This window comes from Lissotriton helveticus, chromosome 4_1 (genome assembly GCF_964261635.1).
Source record: "Lissotriton helveticus chromosome 4_1, aLisHel1.1, whole genome shotgun sequence".
Taxonomy (NCBI): domain Eukaryota; kingdom Metazoa; phylum Chordata; class Amphibia; order Caudata; family Salamandridae; genus Lissotriton; species Lissotriton helveticus.
The window spans coordinates 71,348,269-71,368,903 of NC_136063.1; the positions used below are offsets into that span (position 1 = coordinate 71,348,269).

At 42.8% G+C, this 20,635-nt stretch overlaps 1 protein-coding gene across 1 annotated transcript in view; it reads left to right on the forward strand.

The window, feature by feature from the left end:
• The window catches only part of LOC144827875 (uromodulin-like), a 235,587-nt gene extending 220,649 nt beyond the window's left edge, over positions 1-14,938 (forward strand). Inside the window, exons 7-8 of the mRNA XM_078686039.1 lie at positions 2,532-2,691; positions 14,876-14,938. Coding sequence (XP_078542165.1) covers positions 2,532-2,691; positions 14,876-14,908 — 193 coding nt within the window. The 3' untranslated portion in view covers positions 14,909-14,938. The remainder of the gene's footprint in view (positions 1-2,531; positions 2,692-14,875) is intronic.
• Positions 14,939-20,635: the final 5,697 nt, after the last annotated feature.

A 20,635-nucleotide genomic window follows, 5' to 3' on the forward strand; every position in this document is an offset into this window, starting at 1 on the left:
GCTTTTCGACACGGGGAGCTGCTAACATGCCATTCCCCGTGTGGAAAAGCAGTATGGTTTGCATTTTGAAAGAGAGATCAGGTTTTCCTGCTCTCTCTTTCAAAATCCAAACCAATTTTGCTATGACAGGGCGGGGGCCTTAACTCCCACCCTGCCATTGCAAACAGCTGTGTCCCAGGGATGGGCACCCCGAGACACTGCAGGAGCTGGCCCTGGGAGGTGGCGGTCCTCAGGGCCCTCGACGGCTCCAGGAGGGGGCCACAAGGCCTTTGAGCCCCCCACCCATGTATTTTGCTGGGGGGTAGCCTTTGAGCCCTCCCACTCATTTACTTTGTAGCCCCGGTGGGTGGGGGACCCCAGGGTTGGGGGGCCCCTCTGGGCCCCCCATCAAATTTTATATTTTTGCCCCCAGAATTTTGCCCCCGCAGGGGCTAATTATTCATTATTATCCCGCGCTTCATTTTAGTTTTTTTTTTACGGCAGGAACCGCGCACCCTGTGTGTATTTTGCAGTTTTAAAAAAAATATATATATTTTTGGGGCCCTGGGAGTCCTTCTGTGACCCCCTAAGCAGGTCTAGATGGTCAAGGTATTTCTATCCTGCCCCTTTATACTTTTTGCAATTGTTCTACTGACTTCTTGAGCCTCGCTTCTACTGAGGCCCAAATTAGCTGCCAATACTTCCTGGTTTGGAGTGTTGACAGCCAGTTAACAGCCAATCAGCATGTAGCTCGTGATCGGAAGGGTGCGCACAGGGTGTGTGGATCCACCGCGGCCATAGATATATATGTGATTTTCCTTTGATTTTCTCAGGAACTACTGAACAGATTTACACCATTTAACAAAAAGGCACGAGTCTGAACCTCAGCTAACTCTTGCCAAATTTGGTGTAATTCTGTTTAGCAGTTCGGGCTGTAGCTGCGACTAAAGGTTCCTATGGAAAATTGCATGGGGAACACACGTTTTGAGACCCCCTTTTTTCTCAGCCCCCGCCTGACGAATCACCCTGAGACTTTCAGGATAGGAGCAGACCGGAGCGCGTCATAAGTTTGTAGGGAAAAGGACCTTCAACTATTTCCAATTCACTACTCTATGTCTCATCCAATACCTCTTTCAATGTATCCTCTAGCTTAACTCTCTGTCTTATCCCAAACCTCATTGTACTATTATGATCTCCCTATTAACTAACTCTTTGCAGACTCGACCCTTATCCATCCATCCATTGACTCATCCCAAACCTCATTTTACAATTATGATCTTCCAAAACACACTTTCTAGACTCTCCCTACCTCTATCCCTCCTTTATCTCAGTCAATCCAACAAACAAACTCACATATCCACTGATAAAATAAAAAATTTACATTTCCCTTTACCAACCCACCACCAATCCATTTTGGGTTCCGGAGTAGCAAGCTGCTTGCTGAAAAGCCCATCAACACTGTATCAAGGGTAATAAGCGCCATATAAATACAATTTAAATTGCAATTATATTTAGAAAGTTTTACTTCAAGTAACTTGTTCGCTATTCCTATTGTGGGGATGCATTGATGAGGGATTTGTGGTATGATATGGATTGGTATAGTGCATATACAATATGTAGCTGTGAGCATGCTAACTCAAGGCAATTGGTTCCAACAGGGTGAATGCTTTAATACTACAGGACTCAACCAGCAGTGATAGAATAAAGCTATCATGCTCACTGTAAAGTGTGGTATAATGTGAAACTGTACATCAGTACCTCTATCAATGACTGACTACACAATACCATGTATGTTATTTTCAAGTCCTGAAGAAGTAAAAAATTAGGTTTCTAAACACATGTTGACTTCTGGTTCTTTTGCGCTATTAAAGTGAAACAAGAGAAGTCGGCAGTTCATTTTGTTTTATAAATGATCCCAAAGCAAATAAGCTCTTATTCAAGTATTTTCAAAAAGATGGAAAAACAAACACATCCTGGGAACTGATTACTTTGTCAAACCTCAGCTTTGTCTTTATAACAAGTACTGAATTCACACATTCGTAAAATAAAGAAATCTTACCCAATACCATTGTAAGGCACTGACGGACACATTGCGGGGCCAATCCACAGAGGTAAAAATTTGGATTCAAGTTTAAGTTTAATACTTTTTGGAATCCGCAAATGTAAATGACTAATAGTAACTTTACTATTGCCAACTTTATTACTAGTACCTTTACTTGCAATAAAGTTACTATTAGAAGCTTAGCATTGTGAATTCTGAAAAAGTGTAAAAGTAAGTCTATGTTTACTACTTTTTGGTATTCACAAAGGTAATTTACAACCAGTAACTTCACTACTTGTAGATTTAGAACTACTAATAATGTTACAAGTTTACTAGTAGAAACGTTAGTAGTAGTAACTTTCCTTTATGAATACCAAAAAGTAGTAGACTTAGACTTAAGTTTTAGTTTGCCCTTGCGAATCAGGCCCTGCAAGTCGGTTGCCTTTAGGAGGCACTGTGCTTTTATATGCTGATATCAAAATCTAGCTTCACAATGCTTTTCTCTTTGCAGCTGTGCAATGACACAAACCATGAATGTACAGGTAGTAGAAAATGGCCAGTCACTGCAAGTCATGTTTGAGATCGAGACATTCATCTTTAATGGGCAGCCTGACGTCTATATGTGGTGTGATGTGTCCCTTTGCCTGAAGGATCCATCAACTACCTGCCAGGTGAGTCATGAGGATTGATGCAGAAAAAAATGTAAATAACTTTTTAAACATGAGATGTATGAGCCCTGCTAGGAGCAGGTTTGAGCACAGTCACAGTGAGTTACTGTCATGAACAGTGAAGGGCAGGCGCATGTGCAACGAGACACTTGAACATGCAGATGGAATCCTCATCTAGATTATATACCACTAACCTTCATGACTACGATTCCTCCTTCTTCATCCCAGTACTTATTGAAGAATTATCCTCCAGCCGCCAATGGTCACACTTCCCAAGCTCTTTTTCATTTTCATGGATGACGCCAGCTATCCTCCTATAAACCCCCAATGCCTCTTTCTTGTGACAATTTTGGGTCTCAGCTAGACAGATCATTCACTGTCTCTTCCAGACCTTTAGCTTTCTAACAGTGGGCTTACCACATGGCTTTATTGTCACTCTCATTTGCTTACTTTTTATTGGTATCTTGCAGTAGTCTTCATTCCTTTTCATGTGTATGTCTCTTCCTTGGAGCATCGATGCATTACTTGTGTCCCTCCACATCTCATTTTTGGAGAGTCTTTTTCAGGTTGATTCCTCTTATATTCCTCCCACCCCTTTTCCTTCCCACCTTTATTCCTGTTGCTCGCTCCCACCCATCCTGTTTCCCAAAGCCATCTATCAGATTGTTGATGGAGGTTTGCAGATAGGAAGGGATGCAGGGAGGCTTCTGACTACTGAGACGAGGAAGGAAGATTACAGTTAAGTAATCTAAATATTACCTCGACATCTCCTTCCTCTTCCCATTCTTTACATATTGAGGATATGCCCAAGCAGTATGTCATAATCACAGTCTGACAGAAACAACCCACAAGACATTCAACCAAGACAAAACCATCCTTGGTGGCAGAAAAAAACAATTTTATCATTACTACACTGCATTAAAACAAAGACACGGTATGGAAAGTTCAATATCAACCTTAAAAAAAGTGCCTGCATTACAAGGAAACCATCATTTCAAAACATCATTAAATTCACTGAGTTTCATGTGATAAACCAGAGAACATCCCAAGAGGAATCCTAAAGATGTCTACAAACATGACATGACTAAATCACCTCTATAACACATCTATATTGAACATATAGGTCCTTTGTTCAAATAGTAAGAAATCAAAAAAGGTGAGTACTTCCAAGTAGATACAAAAGGGATACAGCCTCTCTTATTGATCTCTTAGTTGATCAAAACATAATATTTAGATCTCTTCCCTTCCTCAACAGAAAACATTCATTTAACCTCAAGAGTATGAATCTCAGACCTTGACTCTGAAGAGACATTGCCATTCAGAAAGGTTTGAAAATTCCTTAGTTTCTAGTAACAGTTCAAATAACACCATAATAATATTTATAATCCACAAACAAAAACAAATCTACCCTTATACAATCCTAACTATAGATGGGAGCTAGAGATGTTTTCACTATCCATATTCCTTTATGTTGAGTATGCTACCAAGAAGAAACTCCTTGTAGATAGGAATTCTGCTGAGTCTCGTAAAGAAGGTAACTTTAAAAAGAGAAAACGGCCATAGTACATTCAAGGAAGAGGAAAGACGTAAACCTTTGTCCTCAAGTAGGTAAAACCTTAGAAAACACAAGAGCTGTCTGCAGACCAATAAAGGCTTATGGTTGCTTAATCTTACCAACTGACGATACAAGTCAGGATTCTGCCATCCTGCCACTAGATGTCACTCAAGACATGGCCTATCGATGGAGAGAAGCACCCCCAATGCCCAGATACCCTTATGGATGACAGTGCTGTGTTATACAAATACTGGTTGATTAACTCACAAGGGCCTTTGCGATTCGGGCCTTGCATCAATATAGGAAAGAATTCACATCTCCACTTAGTATACTTCATTTCCCTCCACCTCCCAGTCCAGGTTTTTGTTCCACTTCCCTAATGCATTATTGTTGTTGTAGTTCCCTCTGCAGACCCACAATAGATCATGGCCTGGTGGTTGTTCCCTATTCACTAGCTTGGATCCTAACCCCTTTATATATGCATTCTGGACAATTCTCTGCATCTGTTCCAATCCATACTCTATTCCAGGTTTTCATATTTCTTGTCTTGTGTCTCCTGGTTCCCGTGGTCTTTCCTTTTCAAGGCCCCAGTTCAGCTTTCCCTTCATTGGTGGTTCCTTATTTCCCTACACCTAGTTAAGTCCTTCCACCTGGCTTTCTCCCTGCACATTACTTTCTCCCTGCACCTGTGCTCCTCCCCATAACCTCCATCTATATCAGCCCTGTGAGAGCAGATTTGTGTGACTTGCAATTGATTTTAGCATGTCCTTGTGTTCTGTTGTGTTCCTGCTGGTGTTAGTACAGGTTTGTTCTTTGATTCTGTTTCCTTTTCACTGAACCTATTTCCTTTATTTTGCTATTTATAGTATCTATTTTCTGTCTCTTTCATCTTTGTTCCTGTGTTAGCCATGGATCGTAGTCTCCTGCCTGCACTTTTCTTGATTTGCTCTGTTATATGCAGACTCCCTGCCTTGTGTTTTATGTTCCTGTTTGTCTGCATATTTCTGGTGTGTCTTTTTTGAGTGCACTTCTTTCCTAGCCTTGTTTTCAGTATTTCAGCTTGGTGTATTTGAGTCCAGTTGTTGACCCTGATTTCAGTCCTGCTTTTCCTGAGCCCAGTTTCTGATTTGGTTTTCCTTGTTACGTTCCCTGTTGAACTGTCTAGTGGTTATATTGTACTTTTGATTGTCCGACCTTCCACAGGTGCCACTTAGACTACAAGGCTTGTGCCCTTGACACAGAGAACCACAGCGCTCCTTCTCCATAGGAGCTGCTGGGTGTCTAAATGAACTCTGTGAGATTAATCAGCTCCTTGCTTTTGTATAAGATCACCCCCCCCCTCACAGATAGATCACTATCCAGGGAGTATACAAACTATCATTCATGCTAGTTTGAATATTGTTTCCCTTGATTCCCTTTGTGTTAGAACTTCCTATTCTATATTTTCCCTTTTCAGAATTTCACTTTCCTAGTCAAAGCCTGTCCCTGCCTACTTTAGGCCTCAGCCTCTGTGCTCTCTTCCTTCTTAGCCTTCAGGTACCTACTTGTATATGGTTTATACCAGCACTGGGAATCTCACACCCCATATATTCATGCCTTGAGCCAGGGACAGCCAGCTAGGCCCCCTTCAGAAACATTTGTTAAAAAACTCTCCTGCATGAATATCGAAACACATGCCATAAAACCATAAATTGTAAGAAGGTTTTTCCTTTTGTCATCACTGATATGAGCCAGTTTAAAAAGACCTGATCACTAGTTGAAAAACCTGAAGTCCCTCTTGGTAACACTAAATGCCTTAGAATAACTAGGCTTCCAAAGTACTCATCAATTCAAGCTGGAGGTATTTATACTCAAAATGTCTTGGATCCTAGAGTGCAAACGCAAACCTTTATTCCAGATGTCAAGGGTTGAACTACTAAGATAACCTCTCATGAATACTCCATAGGACCGAAATGAATGTCTCATCAATTTATGATGAAGATTTAGGGCTACATTCGTCCAGATTCATTTTTGTGCAAGGAATAAAAGGAGTGTTGCCATTTGCCCGCACAAATATTCCTTACTTCAATATCATTAGCTCTACGATGCATTTGAACTGCTATCTCGATGCCGAGAGAAGGGTAAATAAAAAGAAACCCATTTCAAGAATAGTATCATATCATGGCCCAAATTGAACAATTTTCTCCATGAATCTAGTCTCCACAATGTGTCCACATTCTGCCCCCTCCAAGTTAATTACCAAGTGAAGTTATCACCTTTGATAAAATGGTCATCTCTGCAATTAACTAACTCAGGAAGAAAAAAATATATTTCAAACAAACTGTGCCATACTCTCAAGTGAAATTGATGTCACCCTTTGAAGAATGATAACATGTGGTTATAGAGCGGGCAGACAAATATGGCTTTAGGTACAAAGAAAAGTAACTGGAGGAGGGGTACCTTCAGGTTTATGATCAACTCTACTACCAAAACATTTGTAAGGCCCTACTGTGGAAATCAAGTATTATTATTATTATTATTATTATTCCGAGTTTTGTATAGCGCCTGGTTACCAATAGGCATCCCCGCGCTTATCAGAACATAACACAGCTACCAGAATGCAAGGATTAAACAGAGAACAAAAAAGTTTTTAAAAGTTTACGAAACCTGAAGAGACTGGCTTCGGAGCGCAGTTGTAGGGGCAGTGAGTTCCACAAGGAGGCCACATTTATTGAAAACCTTCTGCCCCCAGTTCTTACCTTTTTCACCCTGCCAACCTGAAGGAGATGTTGGTGGTCAGAGCGGAGGGAACGAGAGGCCTTATAGGGCTGGACCATCTCCTCAAGAATAGGTGGACCCACCCCGTGCAGGACTTTGTGGGCGATGCAGAGTGCCTTGAATTTCACCCGGTCCTTCACAGGGAGCCAGTGCAGTGCAGTAAGACCTTTTCAAAATATTTTGGCAATGTTTTGACAAAGGTTATATTAGTTCAAAGTAATTCCAATTTCTAGAAAATAATTCAATTTGAGATTGATAACCAAACCTGTAGGACCATTCATTACAGGGTGGCAGTCTCTTCGAGAGGCCATATAAAAGAAAATTCATATATTTAAGATACCTCAGATTTCATCAAGGAAACTGGAGGAATACCTTTTGACATACAAACACAATGGTTAGGTTAGCAACACTTGACATTATCTCCCTCTATACCAGTATATAACAGGGAAAAGAATTGGAAGTGAATTAACTTTATTTAAAAGACAGGGCACAACCATATCAGGTACCAGCCCAATTCAGTACTGTCTTTATCCAGAATTACTTGAAAAAACTTTTTCTTGCTCTGCAATGATTTTTGCAAGTTAAGGGTACTGCAATGGGTTGTTCATCTGCCCCTGTAACAGCATTTTCTTGTGTTTTACTCTTATTGTTTTATTATGAGCTGGAATCCCAAGAAATCGGATGGTGAGTCGTAGGGCGGTGGTGCCTCAGTGAAATACACAATGAATGTGTTTGTTCATACAAGTGAGGAAATGCGGTGCTAATGGGGCAGGGAGAACCACCTCACTCCTTAAAATGTAGTCAAACATAGCATAGTAATAAACTAAACACCCTCGAGCACACGCTAATAAATAATATTAATAATAAAACTAAAAAATGTAACAGTTGTATTCTTTATTTGATCCTTATTTTGGAATTCTCTTGTTTAATATTTATCTTTTAGCCCCATAAGCCAACACGTGTTTCGGCTCTCACAGGTAAATATCCTGCGACTTCATCGGGGCTATTTTCTCTTTCAAAGTTTGGCCATGGCTAACTAGGCAGCCAGCCAGCGGTGTTCATAATCAGACACGCCGGACGGACGGAGATCTGAGATGTCATGTAGTATGACCAGCTGGGACGTTTCATTACTTTTTAATGCATCACTCTTTAACAAAAATGTTTTTCCCTTTTATTTTTTCTGTTTAACTTTCCTACTGATCACCCAGACACTTTATTTGCTGATGCCATAATAGATCTCTTATCTATCCTTATTCTTGCATCCTTCCATCCTCGATCCCTACTCCTGTTCACTGTTAGTGATTTGAAGAAGGCTCAGAGATGTGTGGGTGAGGAGTTACTTACTCTCAATAGCTCTCTTTTGCGGGGGTGAGGGTCTTAACTGCAGATTCCTTACCTTTCAAATCCCCTAAGACTAGACCAGGAACTCTTACTAGAGGTTGCTCCTGTGTGCCAACAGGTAGAATCAAGGAGCTCCCTTTGCATCCCTTCCGGAAGTAACAACACAGAGCCGTTTATTGGTGCCACACCTAAACGCTGACTTAATTATGTGACCTTTAGAGATACCTAAAAGTTTCCTCTGAAGAACGGTGAAGAAGTAAGAAATTGAGAAATGTATGGTTAAATAAAGTGTCAAAAAGACAGGAAAGTTACTTACCTGCAATTCTAGTTCTCCAAGGGCTTCATAAAAACCATAAGCCCATAATAAATATACCTGTATACAGATGAACAAAGCTCTTCATGCGAAAAGTGCACTTTACACAGAAGAAAAACTGTCTACATAGCATGTAAGGAGGTTACAATTGGCCAAAATGCTTTTCACTATCAAAAGGCAGTGATTATAAACAAAATACTCCCTATTTGTGACCAGAAACATCTGTCACAGACCTTTTATAATAGGAAGAAGGAAGGAGATGGTGTGCAATGGTAGCAGATAGACTGACATAGAAAGGGAAGTCAAAGTGGTGCTATGCTTGGAAGGGCCTCACCCTTCCACCTCTGTTCCAGCGTCCCCCACGGTGATAGTTAGGTCATTTCATTTTTATGAACCCAGGAGGATCCTAGGTGGAAGAGTAAAGAGCACTGCATAATACAGCAAGTCCATCTCACTAGAAAAAGACAGACTAGAGAGCAGAAACAGCATCCACTGTCACACAAATCAATTTAGAATGGAAGCCTGTCCTAGTTGGGCAGCAGCTGAGGAGTCCAGATAAAGACATAGGGCCTAATTACGATGTCGGTTGGAAAGCATTCCAACCGACTCCTTGTCGGAATGGTTTCCAACCGACTCGGGTTCGGTGAGTCCAACCGACCGATTATGATCTTTCCGAACACCATTTGCTTGGACTTCCATTTATTTCAATGGGAGCCGATGTTCTGAGCGACAACATAGGCTCACATTGAGAAAAGGGGTATTTCCATAAAACCTTGCACCCTGTGGTGGGCAACCAATAGTGCCTGTCACACTGTACATGGTTGTATAGAGCAGTCCCATGGGTACTCCTACAGGCCCCAAACTGAGGTGTCTGAGTGAAGGAGGGCTGCTACAGGCCCCTAAACTGAGTTTCCAACAGCCATTTTGTGTCGTACAGACCGATTCAGAAAAGCTGTAGAATCCGACATTGTAATACGTCGGTTGGATATACAGTCCATAGACCTGTACGATCTGGCTCTGATCAACTCGGAGTGTCCGAATGCCAATCGGACTGAGTTGGAAAGACTGAACATTTACCATCTATTGTAACATAGTTGGTCAGAAATGTTTCTGAGTCTGTCGGAAACATGGGTTCCAACAGGGGTTATGAAATTTTGAATGCCATTTGGAGCCTTTCCGACCGACATCTTAATGAGGCCCATAATGTCTCATGAAAGTATGGACGCATGTCCATGTTGCAGCCTTATAAATCTCTGAAATAGAGACATTCCTTATTAGAGCCACAAAGCTATTTTTCCATGGTGAAGTGAACTTTGGGTCTACCAGATACAAAAGTGTTTGTTAACTGGTAACATAGCAAAAACAATCACTTCCGCTGCTTCATTTCTATTGTTCTGTCCAAGCAGAATTTTAAAGCTCTATTCGCATCCCACATGTAGAGAACTCCCTCTGCTGGTGCTGAAGGGTTAGGAAAGGAAGCTGGTAAGGCTATTGATATATTTGAAGTCTGAAATTACTTTCGGTTGAAAACCTGGGAGAGTTCCCATCACCATTTGTTCTTAAAGGACACAGTGTAAAGTTCCTGGGAGCCCAATGCCTAAAGTTTGCTTACTTTGTAGGCAGAGGTGAATTGATGCAAAGAGACAGCTTTCCAAGTAGATTTTGGCTTGGTTATAGGATCAAAAGGTGGAACCATTAACTATGTTTAGCACACATAGTGAGGACGAGAACTAGCAGGATGAAATACATTCCTAATTCCTTATAGGAAAACTTTCACAAAAGAAATTCCAAAGTAAGAAGTTTTTCCAGATTTCCTGTAGGCAGGGATGCTGCTGAATTCACCTCAAATGATGAAAATTGAAGCAAGGCCTTGCCAAGTGTAGCAGGTAAGAAATCTCTACTTCTTCCTGAACTCTTGAGAGTTCACAGTTGTTTTGGATACTCCAGATTCAGTACCTCTTCCATTTAAAAACATATTATGTTTTTTGTGTTTTTTTATGTTGCTTCTTTTAATACTCCAATGCCGTCTTGAGGCAGGTTCAAATATCCAAACTGTAAGAATTGAGGAATTCAGAAAGCAGCCCAAAAAGTTCAGCAATGGAAGGATCTGCCCCAAATGTGTACAGGAGATCCAGTCTGCATGGCAACCTCCTGTTTGGTCGCTCAAATAGATAAAGAAGGCCCCTGATCCACCAATGACGTGGCTACTCGGGTGCAATCAAATCATTCTGGCTTTGCAACGGTACACTTGAGCAGCACATTCAGGATCCACCAAATTGCAAGAAAACACATACAGAATTCTCCCTGACCTGACCATCAAAATGGCATTCTCATTCGACCCAAGTTAATAGTATCCTGAAGCTCAGTCTGAGCATTTGTGTTACCTGCTTCTGTGAACAAGTCTATTTGATGGATACTATGTAGCACATTGGCATTGACAAACCACTCATTGATTTTCGAAAGATAGGCTGTGCAAGTTTGCTTCTGCATCCTGGATCCCCGTAAGATTAGCCGTCTTTTGCTGTCAGCCATCTCAGTGTCAATTGTACTTCCATAGGCAGTAGTCAAACGCTTCCGGCTATCTGCCTCTGAAACAAAACTTCCAGTGAATATTCTGGGAACAGACTAACAGAACAAACTTAAAGTTGTGCCCGAGAATTTGCAACTCCTTTTCCCTCTACTTTGGGCATTTATAACATCCACTGTTGCTCTAGGTATCTGCAGCCCACGTAGCTTTCAAAGTGCCTAAAAGACTGCCATCTCTATCTCTTAAATGTCTGGAGATACACTGAGAGAATGTTATGCAATTCGAAGTATACAGCTTTTTTTAAATGAAGATGTGCTCCCCTATTAGAACAATTTAAAAGTCCGGACTGATATGGCCATTCCCCTCTTTTGTACTGTACATTACTCCCCTGTTGACCGCTGAAGCGCACTCACATGCCCAACTGAGCCTGGCTTACACTAAAGAAAACTGAGTAGAAATAAGTAAGCTAGGCAAGCAGGGAGCATAAGAGCGGCATTGAGAATCAATGGCTTCAGAGGTGTCATGGAGTGACAGTGAGTGTGGGATGAAGGGAGGGCAGAAGCTTCAAAGACACAAACAACTGATTAAAAACCATGGGCTGGAAATCTCCAAGCTGAAGATAGACCTGAATGGTAGCAGAGATACAGGGTAGAAGGGGACCCAGTATCTGCTGCAAAGCCAAGAGCTGAAGGCAACCTTCAGTCAAGTATCTTCAGGATGACACAGAGCTACAGGAAGATCAAGAATTGCGAGAAGGCTTGTAGCTGCTGTGGCCGGACTGGTGAGAAGGGCACACAGAGGCCGGGACTGAGGGTGCAACGCTGGTGAGAAAGAGCAGCACAACAAGGAGTACAAGGACATGTGAGAAGATGATCCAGGAGGCAGAGCTCTAAGGAGCTCAAGAGCTGCAGGAAGGCTGCAGATCCAGATAGGTCAGAAGGTGGCCTGGTAGCCCAGGTGCACTGGTGCAAAAGCTGCAAGGGCATTGGGGGCTTTAGATCCACCTCAGCCCATGTGCTTCATCGAGGACAACAGCCGCCGTAGCGGTAGGACAAGCAGGCTAGCGTCACTTTACACAGGTCGGATTGATCAGGTTCTGACTCAATAGATTTGTAGTAAAACAGAAGTCTTGCATGAAACAGCTCCAATGGCTACCCATGCGCCAAAGAGCATTATTTAAGCTACTCAGCCATGCACACAAGGCCCTTCACAACTGGGGCCTTAGAATCCTACAGAATAAAATCCTACAAGGTGCTTAAGGTCACACCACTAAGCGCAGGCCAGGATAAAATGTATCCTGGCAACTAAGCAGAGAACTACCCCACGGTCTACACCTCACGGCTGACTATACAGCATTTAGAAAGAAAATTAAAAGTCATCTGTTCCCCATACCCTAATTTCATGACAGTCCCACCACACCCATGGGCGGCCCTACCAAGAGTTCTCGCAACATAGCGCTGTGATATCCTTCGGGATTAATGCTGCACTCTATAAATTAATAAATAAATAAATAAGTTGCAGGGGATGCTTAGCCCAGCAAAATCTAGTGCTGCAGTAGAAGTCACGATGTATCCCCCATTTAATTTTAAGTATTGGCATTTCAACAAGCGTGACAGCATATAGAGTATTCCAGAAAAAAATCAACACAAATACTATATGCATGGCTTCTGCTCCATTTGCAATCATAATACAGTATACCTTGTAGGGCTAATGTAGCCTTCAATGCACATTAATAACATAACAGATGATATAACGACTCAAGTATTTGAATTCTACAGCCCATTCCCTCCCCCAAGTTTCGATAGAGTAACGGGTCAATGTACATAGGAGAACATCCTGGCGCATCTACAGGTCATCTATAATATAACACAATCAGGTTGTCCATGATCACAAGCCCTATCCATCGTCCAACACCACCACATTCAGAGCTCTAACCCACATAATGTTAATTGTTGTGCATGTATCTGGGAATCGAGTCCTCCGGAGGTGTCGTCAGCACCTGCACCAAACCTATCCAGGAAAGCAAGTCATCTGTCAAACTCTCATCCCACCATGTTCTTCGCATGTGCACCTCTTTTTTCTTCCAATCCAGAATCAAGGGGGGTCCTAGCATTAAGCAACTGATTGCAAAACGCCTCTTACCCACTGAAAGGCCCATCATCGTGAGCCGTCTAGTGAGTTTCTTTTTAGCACTCTCTGGGAGTTGGCCCAGAAGACATTGTTTAAGTGCGCAGGGGACCTCCCACCTCAATACAGTCTTGATTTGGCTAGTATCTCCTCCCAGTACTAACTGAGCAGTGCCACATTACATGGAAGAAATCAGCCTCAGCATGACCACATCTAACACATTTGGGGGCCCTATTGGGATAAATAATATGTAGTCTTCTGCTTAGGTTCAAGATCCCTTGAATTACGGAAGACTAGAGGTGTTATGACAGAACAGGAAGCGTTTACTTAATTCAATATTACAGCCGGGAGAACAGTTACAGGCACATGGTTGGAGGACTGTCTCAATTTACAATCTGTAGGTATTATTCTTTTACACAAAACATGATGGGTTGTAAAAGTTTCCATATATGGTGAGGAATGTTGGTTGCTGGCTTTGGAGTCAATGATTAATTGTCTAAAGGTTTCCATAGGTGGGTCTTGACCTTGCGTGAACTGGGAATACGCTAGTATTTTCTATCCTTGTGTATTAGGCAGCCTGTGGTCAAGGTAATGTAAATAACCATGTCTAATGTGCATACTGAGTGAAGCTAACATGGGTAACTATGTATAGTGTTCAAACAGGTCTTATGGTTATTTAGGTAATCGTGTACTGTACAGGCAAGGGTTAATGCAACCTATGTAACCATGTGTCCTGGGTATGCCAGGGTTAAGTAACAGATGTAACATTGTGTGCTGGGTATACCAAGGTTAAGTAATATAGGTAACTTTGTGTATTAGGCAGCCTGTGGTTAAGGTAATGTAAGTAACCATGTATACTATGCAGGCTGGTTTGTTGCTAATATAGGTAATCATATACTGTACAGAATGGGGTTATGGCAATGTGAATGATCTTGTAGACTATGAAGCCTGATGTTTAGGTAATGTAAATAACCATGTGTTCTGTGCAGACTGAGATTAAAATAACAAAGATAACTATGTGTATTAGGCAGCAAGGAGATAAGGCGATGTCAGTTATTTGATCTTGCAAGTAGTGGATATGAGCGATTGTGACATTTTGTACGGTGACGATTTTCCAGATAGAAAGTAGGGAGTGGCTTGAGAAGGTGTTGGATGTCTGTGTGACAGATGAGCAGCTTTTGAGTGAGAAGTAGTGTATGGATACCATCGTATGCCCTTTGTGAAGAGGGCTTGTTTGTGAGCAGGTGCTGAGTGTGAGAGCCTGTTGGATACAAGGGTTCCAGCTGTACTTTTCTTGCTGGGCACAGTAGGAGCATTGGACTAGTTTGTGTTCCAGATGTTAAGGTTGGTGTTGAAAGGAATGCCAGATGTTAGGGGTTTGCTGAGTCACAATGTGGGAGGTGTATGGTGTGATGGAAGAGCATAATGTGATCTGTTGGTAGTTAGCAGGGGTGCCTGGGGTGAGTGGGATGTTTGGTGTTCTGGATGAATGAGAATTCCAGATGTGATGGAGGCTCTGTATGTGAAAAAAACTTAAATACTCTCTGCCTTTCTTATTCCCTTTTAGTGTTCATCTGGTTCTGCAAGTACGGGCCCTTAACTCTTGAAACGGCTTCGATTAGGATTTCAGGTATGTTTTACATATTGTCTCACTTGCACTGCTGTGGAGTATTGTTTTGAGTAATCAGTGTCAGCGATATAAGAAGTCCATCCTAGAACACCCTGCTCTGCAATTATTGACCCACCACTGTAGTAATACCTGCTTATCAAGATAGGCACCCAACCTTCCTCTGCATTCCATGGAAATACAATTTATTATTTGATTATGTGGCATGCTACTGGCAGGAAGAAACAGGTAGAGGCACCTGCTGGATAGGATGGGGAGCCACATGACTATCCCATACCAATCGGCACACCCTTCTGGAGTCTGCTGTGAGAGTCTTTGCTTACCGGCATGATCTGTGAAGACAAGGGCACTGGTGGGACCAGCCTGCTCTTTTACAATAGAAAGAAGACGCAGGCCAAGTCTCATCCTGAGTAAGACACTGAGGTGCTGGTCCAGGCGGCCTGGACACCCCATGGAACTGTTGTTTTGAACTTCTGTAGAAATGTGCTGAATGGAGATGAGTAACAGGCAGGAGCACGGGCTCTGGACTGCCAGGTGGCATCCTGGATTAGTGCCACCCAACCCCACCCACTCAGGTCAGATCATAGGAAGAGGGGTGCAAGCTTCAAGGCTTCTTGGCCTTCGCGGTTCTGGGTGGGTTCCACAAAAGGCAGACTCTTGTGTCTGACAGCCCTGGCAGAGTGGAAGCTCTTTGCTTGAAACAACAGCCAAGGCTGGGCAAGCAGTAAATCCATAAATCAACCAAGTGTGCTCATTTCGAACAGAGTACAGTGCTGCTAAACCAACTGTGACTAGTCCATCCTCTACGTGGATGTCAGCTTCACATTCCTCCCTGTTCTCAATTAAAGCAGGCTCTGAGGAAAGGCCCATTGGATAGGGCTAGAAAGCAGCAGCAGAACTGGGCCCGAAGGAACTAGGGCAGGCTGTTCAGGGCCCTTGTGGAAAGTAGGGCAAACAAATAGATGACAAAGTAACATTGTCCATAATAATCCTGAGAAAAGTTACCTGCCTTACTTGTAATCCTTGTATCCTGAGTAACAAGAGAGCAACATTCAAAACCAACCTCCTCGAACTCTGGCTGGGCTCAAAGAGTCAAATTAGCCCACATCTGGACTTTCAAGACAGGTTGGCCATTTGGACGCCTATTCATTCCTAAGGCAAGTGTGACCAGACAGGCAAGCTAGGAGTCCTCAGATTACATAGCTTGGAGGAGGGTCATCTGGTCGCACCATATCTTAAGGATCAGTTTCCACTTGCCATTGGGTGCCAGGGACTTCTTTTCTGGGTGCACTGTGCCCAGTCTTGGTCTTAGGCATAGGTATCTCACAGAGCTCTGAATCAAGGCCTGGTCATAGATTCTTCTCCCAGCCAAGCAGGCAAGCTTTGCCTGGGCAACTTGATCCTGTTTGGGCACTAAGGGCCATATGTAGGAAGCCTAATACAGGTCAGTAACGGCCGAAATTACCGAATTTCGGCTGTTACCGACCGTTATTAGGTTTTTCAGATCTAGGGATCTAATTTAAGGATTCAGTAATTTACCTAATCGGTAATTTAAGGAATCGGTAAATTACCGAATTCTTAAATACCGTTTCGGTAAATTACTGAATCCTTAATGTAGGAAGCACTCAAGTGAGTGCTTTTCACTTGTAAGGCTTCGTTATTTACCACCAACTACTAGTTGGTGGTAAATATCAAAAACCCTAAAAAAAGCAATTTTGTGCTTTTTTCAACTGTGCCATGTGGCAGACATACATGCCTTTAGGGTATGTATGTGTGCTACATGTGCACCCATGCACTATAAAATGGTGCAACAGTGTGTCAATGTGACACCCTGCCACCCTTGTAAGTCTACCCCATTTTACCAATTCGGTATTTACCGAATCAGTAATTCTCATTCATTCCTATATATTCATTCCAGGCCCATATGAATGAATGGGGAATACCGAATCGGTATTTACCGAATTTTTCCGATTCGGTAACATTTTCTGAATCATTAGCTACATATCATTGACCGATTCTAAAATACCGAATCGGTAAAATTCTGTATTTTAGAATCGGTAAATGATATTTACCTACATCTGGCCCTAAGTGACACAGAGGGCCGGTATAAGGAACCCATAGCCAGTGGGCCAGCATGAGTTCTGACCAAGGCCCGGTCAGAGCTTCTTAACCTGGACACATAGGGGAGACATCCACAGACTTGCAAGATCTTATCCTGGGGACTTTGGGACATTGTGGGCTAAAGAATGGAGCTCAAGTTCGGATGCTTACACCCTTTAGCCAGCTGGAGCTCTGACTCAAGGTTTGACAGAGCTTCTGAACCTAGACAGGCACTTTGCGACACAGAGGGTGTAGGAAGCACTTTTTTATGTGGTAATGCCATTGTAAGGACAAACTATGGAAAAAGTCCAGAACACCCTTATTGGTTTACAGGACTTAAGGTAATAACCCCAAGTGCTCTATTTTATGAAGTGTGGTCGAGCAGCTCAGGCTTATCAGAGGGTAGAGTTAAGCATTTGTTGTACAGAGTCAAAAAATGAGAAACATACTCAAGAAGAAAATTAGAGACCAATTTAGAAAAAGAACACAGATTTGTATATAAATTTAGACACCAAGATCATCAATATCAGGTAAGTACTTTCGGAGATGGTTCTGAGGTATGAGCCTCAAACACTGTAATGTTATGTTATGGGAGAAACATTCACTGCATAAATACACTTATGAAAAGTTTTGAGGGATACCTTTAGGGACTTAAGGGGCTTAGGGACCAAGGTTCAAGAAACCATCAGCAGTTCAGGTTTACCCACCCTGCAGAGTCTGGGAGCACAGGTCTGGTTGTGTTGATAGCATTGAGCACTATACTGTAGAGTGAATGGCAAAGGTACCTGCAAAAAAAAGGCTGCAAGTGGGAACTTGGAGACAAGTCCAGCAGAACCCAAAGGGGGGTTCGGCTCTTGCAGGTCTCTGGTGCACAGGGACACAGTCGGTTTCTTTGAACCTGGGCTGGGTGGCTCGGGTACAGAGGTGTTTTAGCGGGCAGTTTGCTGTAGTAGGAGGCTCTCACTTGTCTGAATCCTTCCCCGTCGTCATGATGGGAGTCCCAGGTACCTTTAACATAGTAGTGCCATAATAGGTATAGACTAGCAAAGTCCTATACCTCTTAGTTTAGAAACCTATCACAGTCATTATTAAAAAAGAGACCAAAGTTATGTCTCAACCAATCAGCATTATTCACCCTCTACATCACTCCTGTGAGAAGCCCAGTACCTCAGACTTTTGAGCACTAGTGCTAATATAAATACACTGAGATAGGAAAGGTGACCTTCCCCAGGGGAGGAGGGACAAACAAATGTGAATCTAACAAAGCTTCCAATAGTGAAGATCTACAGTTACAGGTAAGTAAGTCATTTCTTACTCCAGTATTGGAACTTTCACAGATTCACGTGCTCGAATCAAGATAGCAAGCAGAAGTACATATACATTAGCATCGACTTCCCAAAAGAATCAATGCACTCATGCACGGATAAAGATATAACTGAATCATAACATCCAGCAATCTGTAATTAAAAAACAATATTAATCATAAGGACATTAATGATACACAGGGAATATATCCATCTGTGCATTAAAATAGTAAACCATTGATAATTATGTAAATGTGCATACAGCAATAATGGAAGGAGGGTAGACAGGCATGGTTCATCTTATTTGAAAAGATGATGGAGCACTGCTTGGCCTTCCGCTATATCCTTGAAATTTAGTGATTCCAAGCAGGAATGTTGAATACATTTGAGTAAATATCTGTCTGTTGTTCCACATTGCTGCAAGGCAAATTTCAGAAAGCAACACTCCCCCAAATATAGCTGTAGAAGAAGGTATAGATCTTGTGGATTGAGTTTGGACTTGTGAAGACAATGATCTGCCTGCCTTCTGATAGCAAAAGTGTATTTATTTATTTATTTTATTTTTGACATTTATAGAGCGCGACGAATACCCTAAGGCGTCTCGACGCTAAACAGTTCATATGTTTCTTAGTTGTGCTGATGGTCTCATTGATTGAACAGCCATGTCTTTGCAAGTTTCCTAAACTGGAGGAGTGAGGAGCTCGTCTTGATGTAATGAGGAAGAGTGTTCCATAGTTTAGGAGCAGCCACTAGAAAATGGCGGTCGCCCCAGGACACCGTCTTCGATCGTGGAATAACTAGTTGGTGCAGAGCGTAGGATCGAAGATGTCTGCGGGGAATATAAGGTTTCAGTTGATCCTTCAAAGTATAAGGTCCTTGGTTGTTAAGTGCCTTGTAAACTATACATAAAGACTTGAACTTTATTCTGTTTTTGATGGTGAGCCAGTGATATTGTCTTATAGTTTCTGAAATGGAGTGAAATTTAGCTGTTCCAGAAAGCAGGTGTGCCGCCGCATTCTGTATGGACTGAAGCTTATTTATGACCCTAGCCTGAGCATCAAGGAATAGTCCATTACAATAGTCTAATGAAGACAGGACTAAGGAGCAAACCAGTGTTTTGATTAATGCCTCCGGGAGAAAGGGGCTGATCTTCCTAATCATTTTTAGTTTGTAATGGGCCGTTGTCGACCAAAGTTGAGACTGGACCAGAAGACTCAGAAGAGCTGGATATACAAAGAACCACTTGAGGTAAGTAACCAGGAACCTCACGGAGTTTGTGTGCAGAGTGGAAACACAGCAGCATACTCAATGCGAGTCAAGGGGAAGGTTGCGGTTGAAGTTTCAACAAGAAGGACCCTGAAGAAACCCAGTGAAAGATAGAAGTTTGGAGATTCAACTCACTTGTGGATAGCCCAGGAACCAGGATACGTACACCTTAGAAGCCGGGTGCATTGGTGCAAAGCGACGTCGCAAACTGCTAAAGACCACAATGGAGGACTTCAGAAAAGTTGCCGCTGGCGAAGAAGGTGAAATTGTCCAGTGGAATCCAAAGGTGGATTCTTGAAGAGGACTACTCTTCAAGCAGATGGGACAGAGTCTATGCCAAGCAGGAGTGACCAGGAGGCACGAAAGACCAATGACCACTGATGACGCAATATGCAGGAGAGTTGACAGTGCAGCTGTGATGGCCAGGAGATGCTGTGGAACACCAGGAGATGTTCACAAGCTGTCCCACGTCGGAATGTAAGAACCAGGGGGTCGGCGTCTGGCGGGAGCACCAACAAGTCTTGGCAGCAGCAACAGACATGACAGACAAAAAAGGTGCAACGTTGGGACTCACCAAGTGCTGGAGAGTCAGTGCAGGCCCTGAGCAAGCTGGAAGCTCACTAAAGCCTAAGAAGACCCTCCAGAGGACCTAAAGGCACTGGAGTCTCAAGAGGACCTCGAGCATGTCACCAAGGATGCAGGACCAAGGTGCAGATGATGTGGTGAAGACAAAGATCTTGACAGGAAGAGATGCTGGATGCTGGAACTTCTTGTAGTCTGAAGATCCCTGGAGGACAGAGTCAACAAGCCTTGGCAACAGCAAGTTGACACAGTGCACAAGGGGTGCTGTTCCAGCAGTTCTGATGAGGGACACTGGCCTCATTTATGCTGAGAAGACAGTGCAGGCCGGGAGGAGGTTACAGAACCACCACTTGTGTTGCTGGGCCTTTCAAATTCCATGTGCCGTCAGGAGCAGCACACCAGTCAGCTTGGTTGCAGTGCCAGGAGATGCAGGGAGTGACTCCGTCTC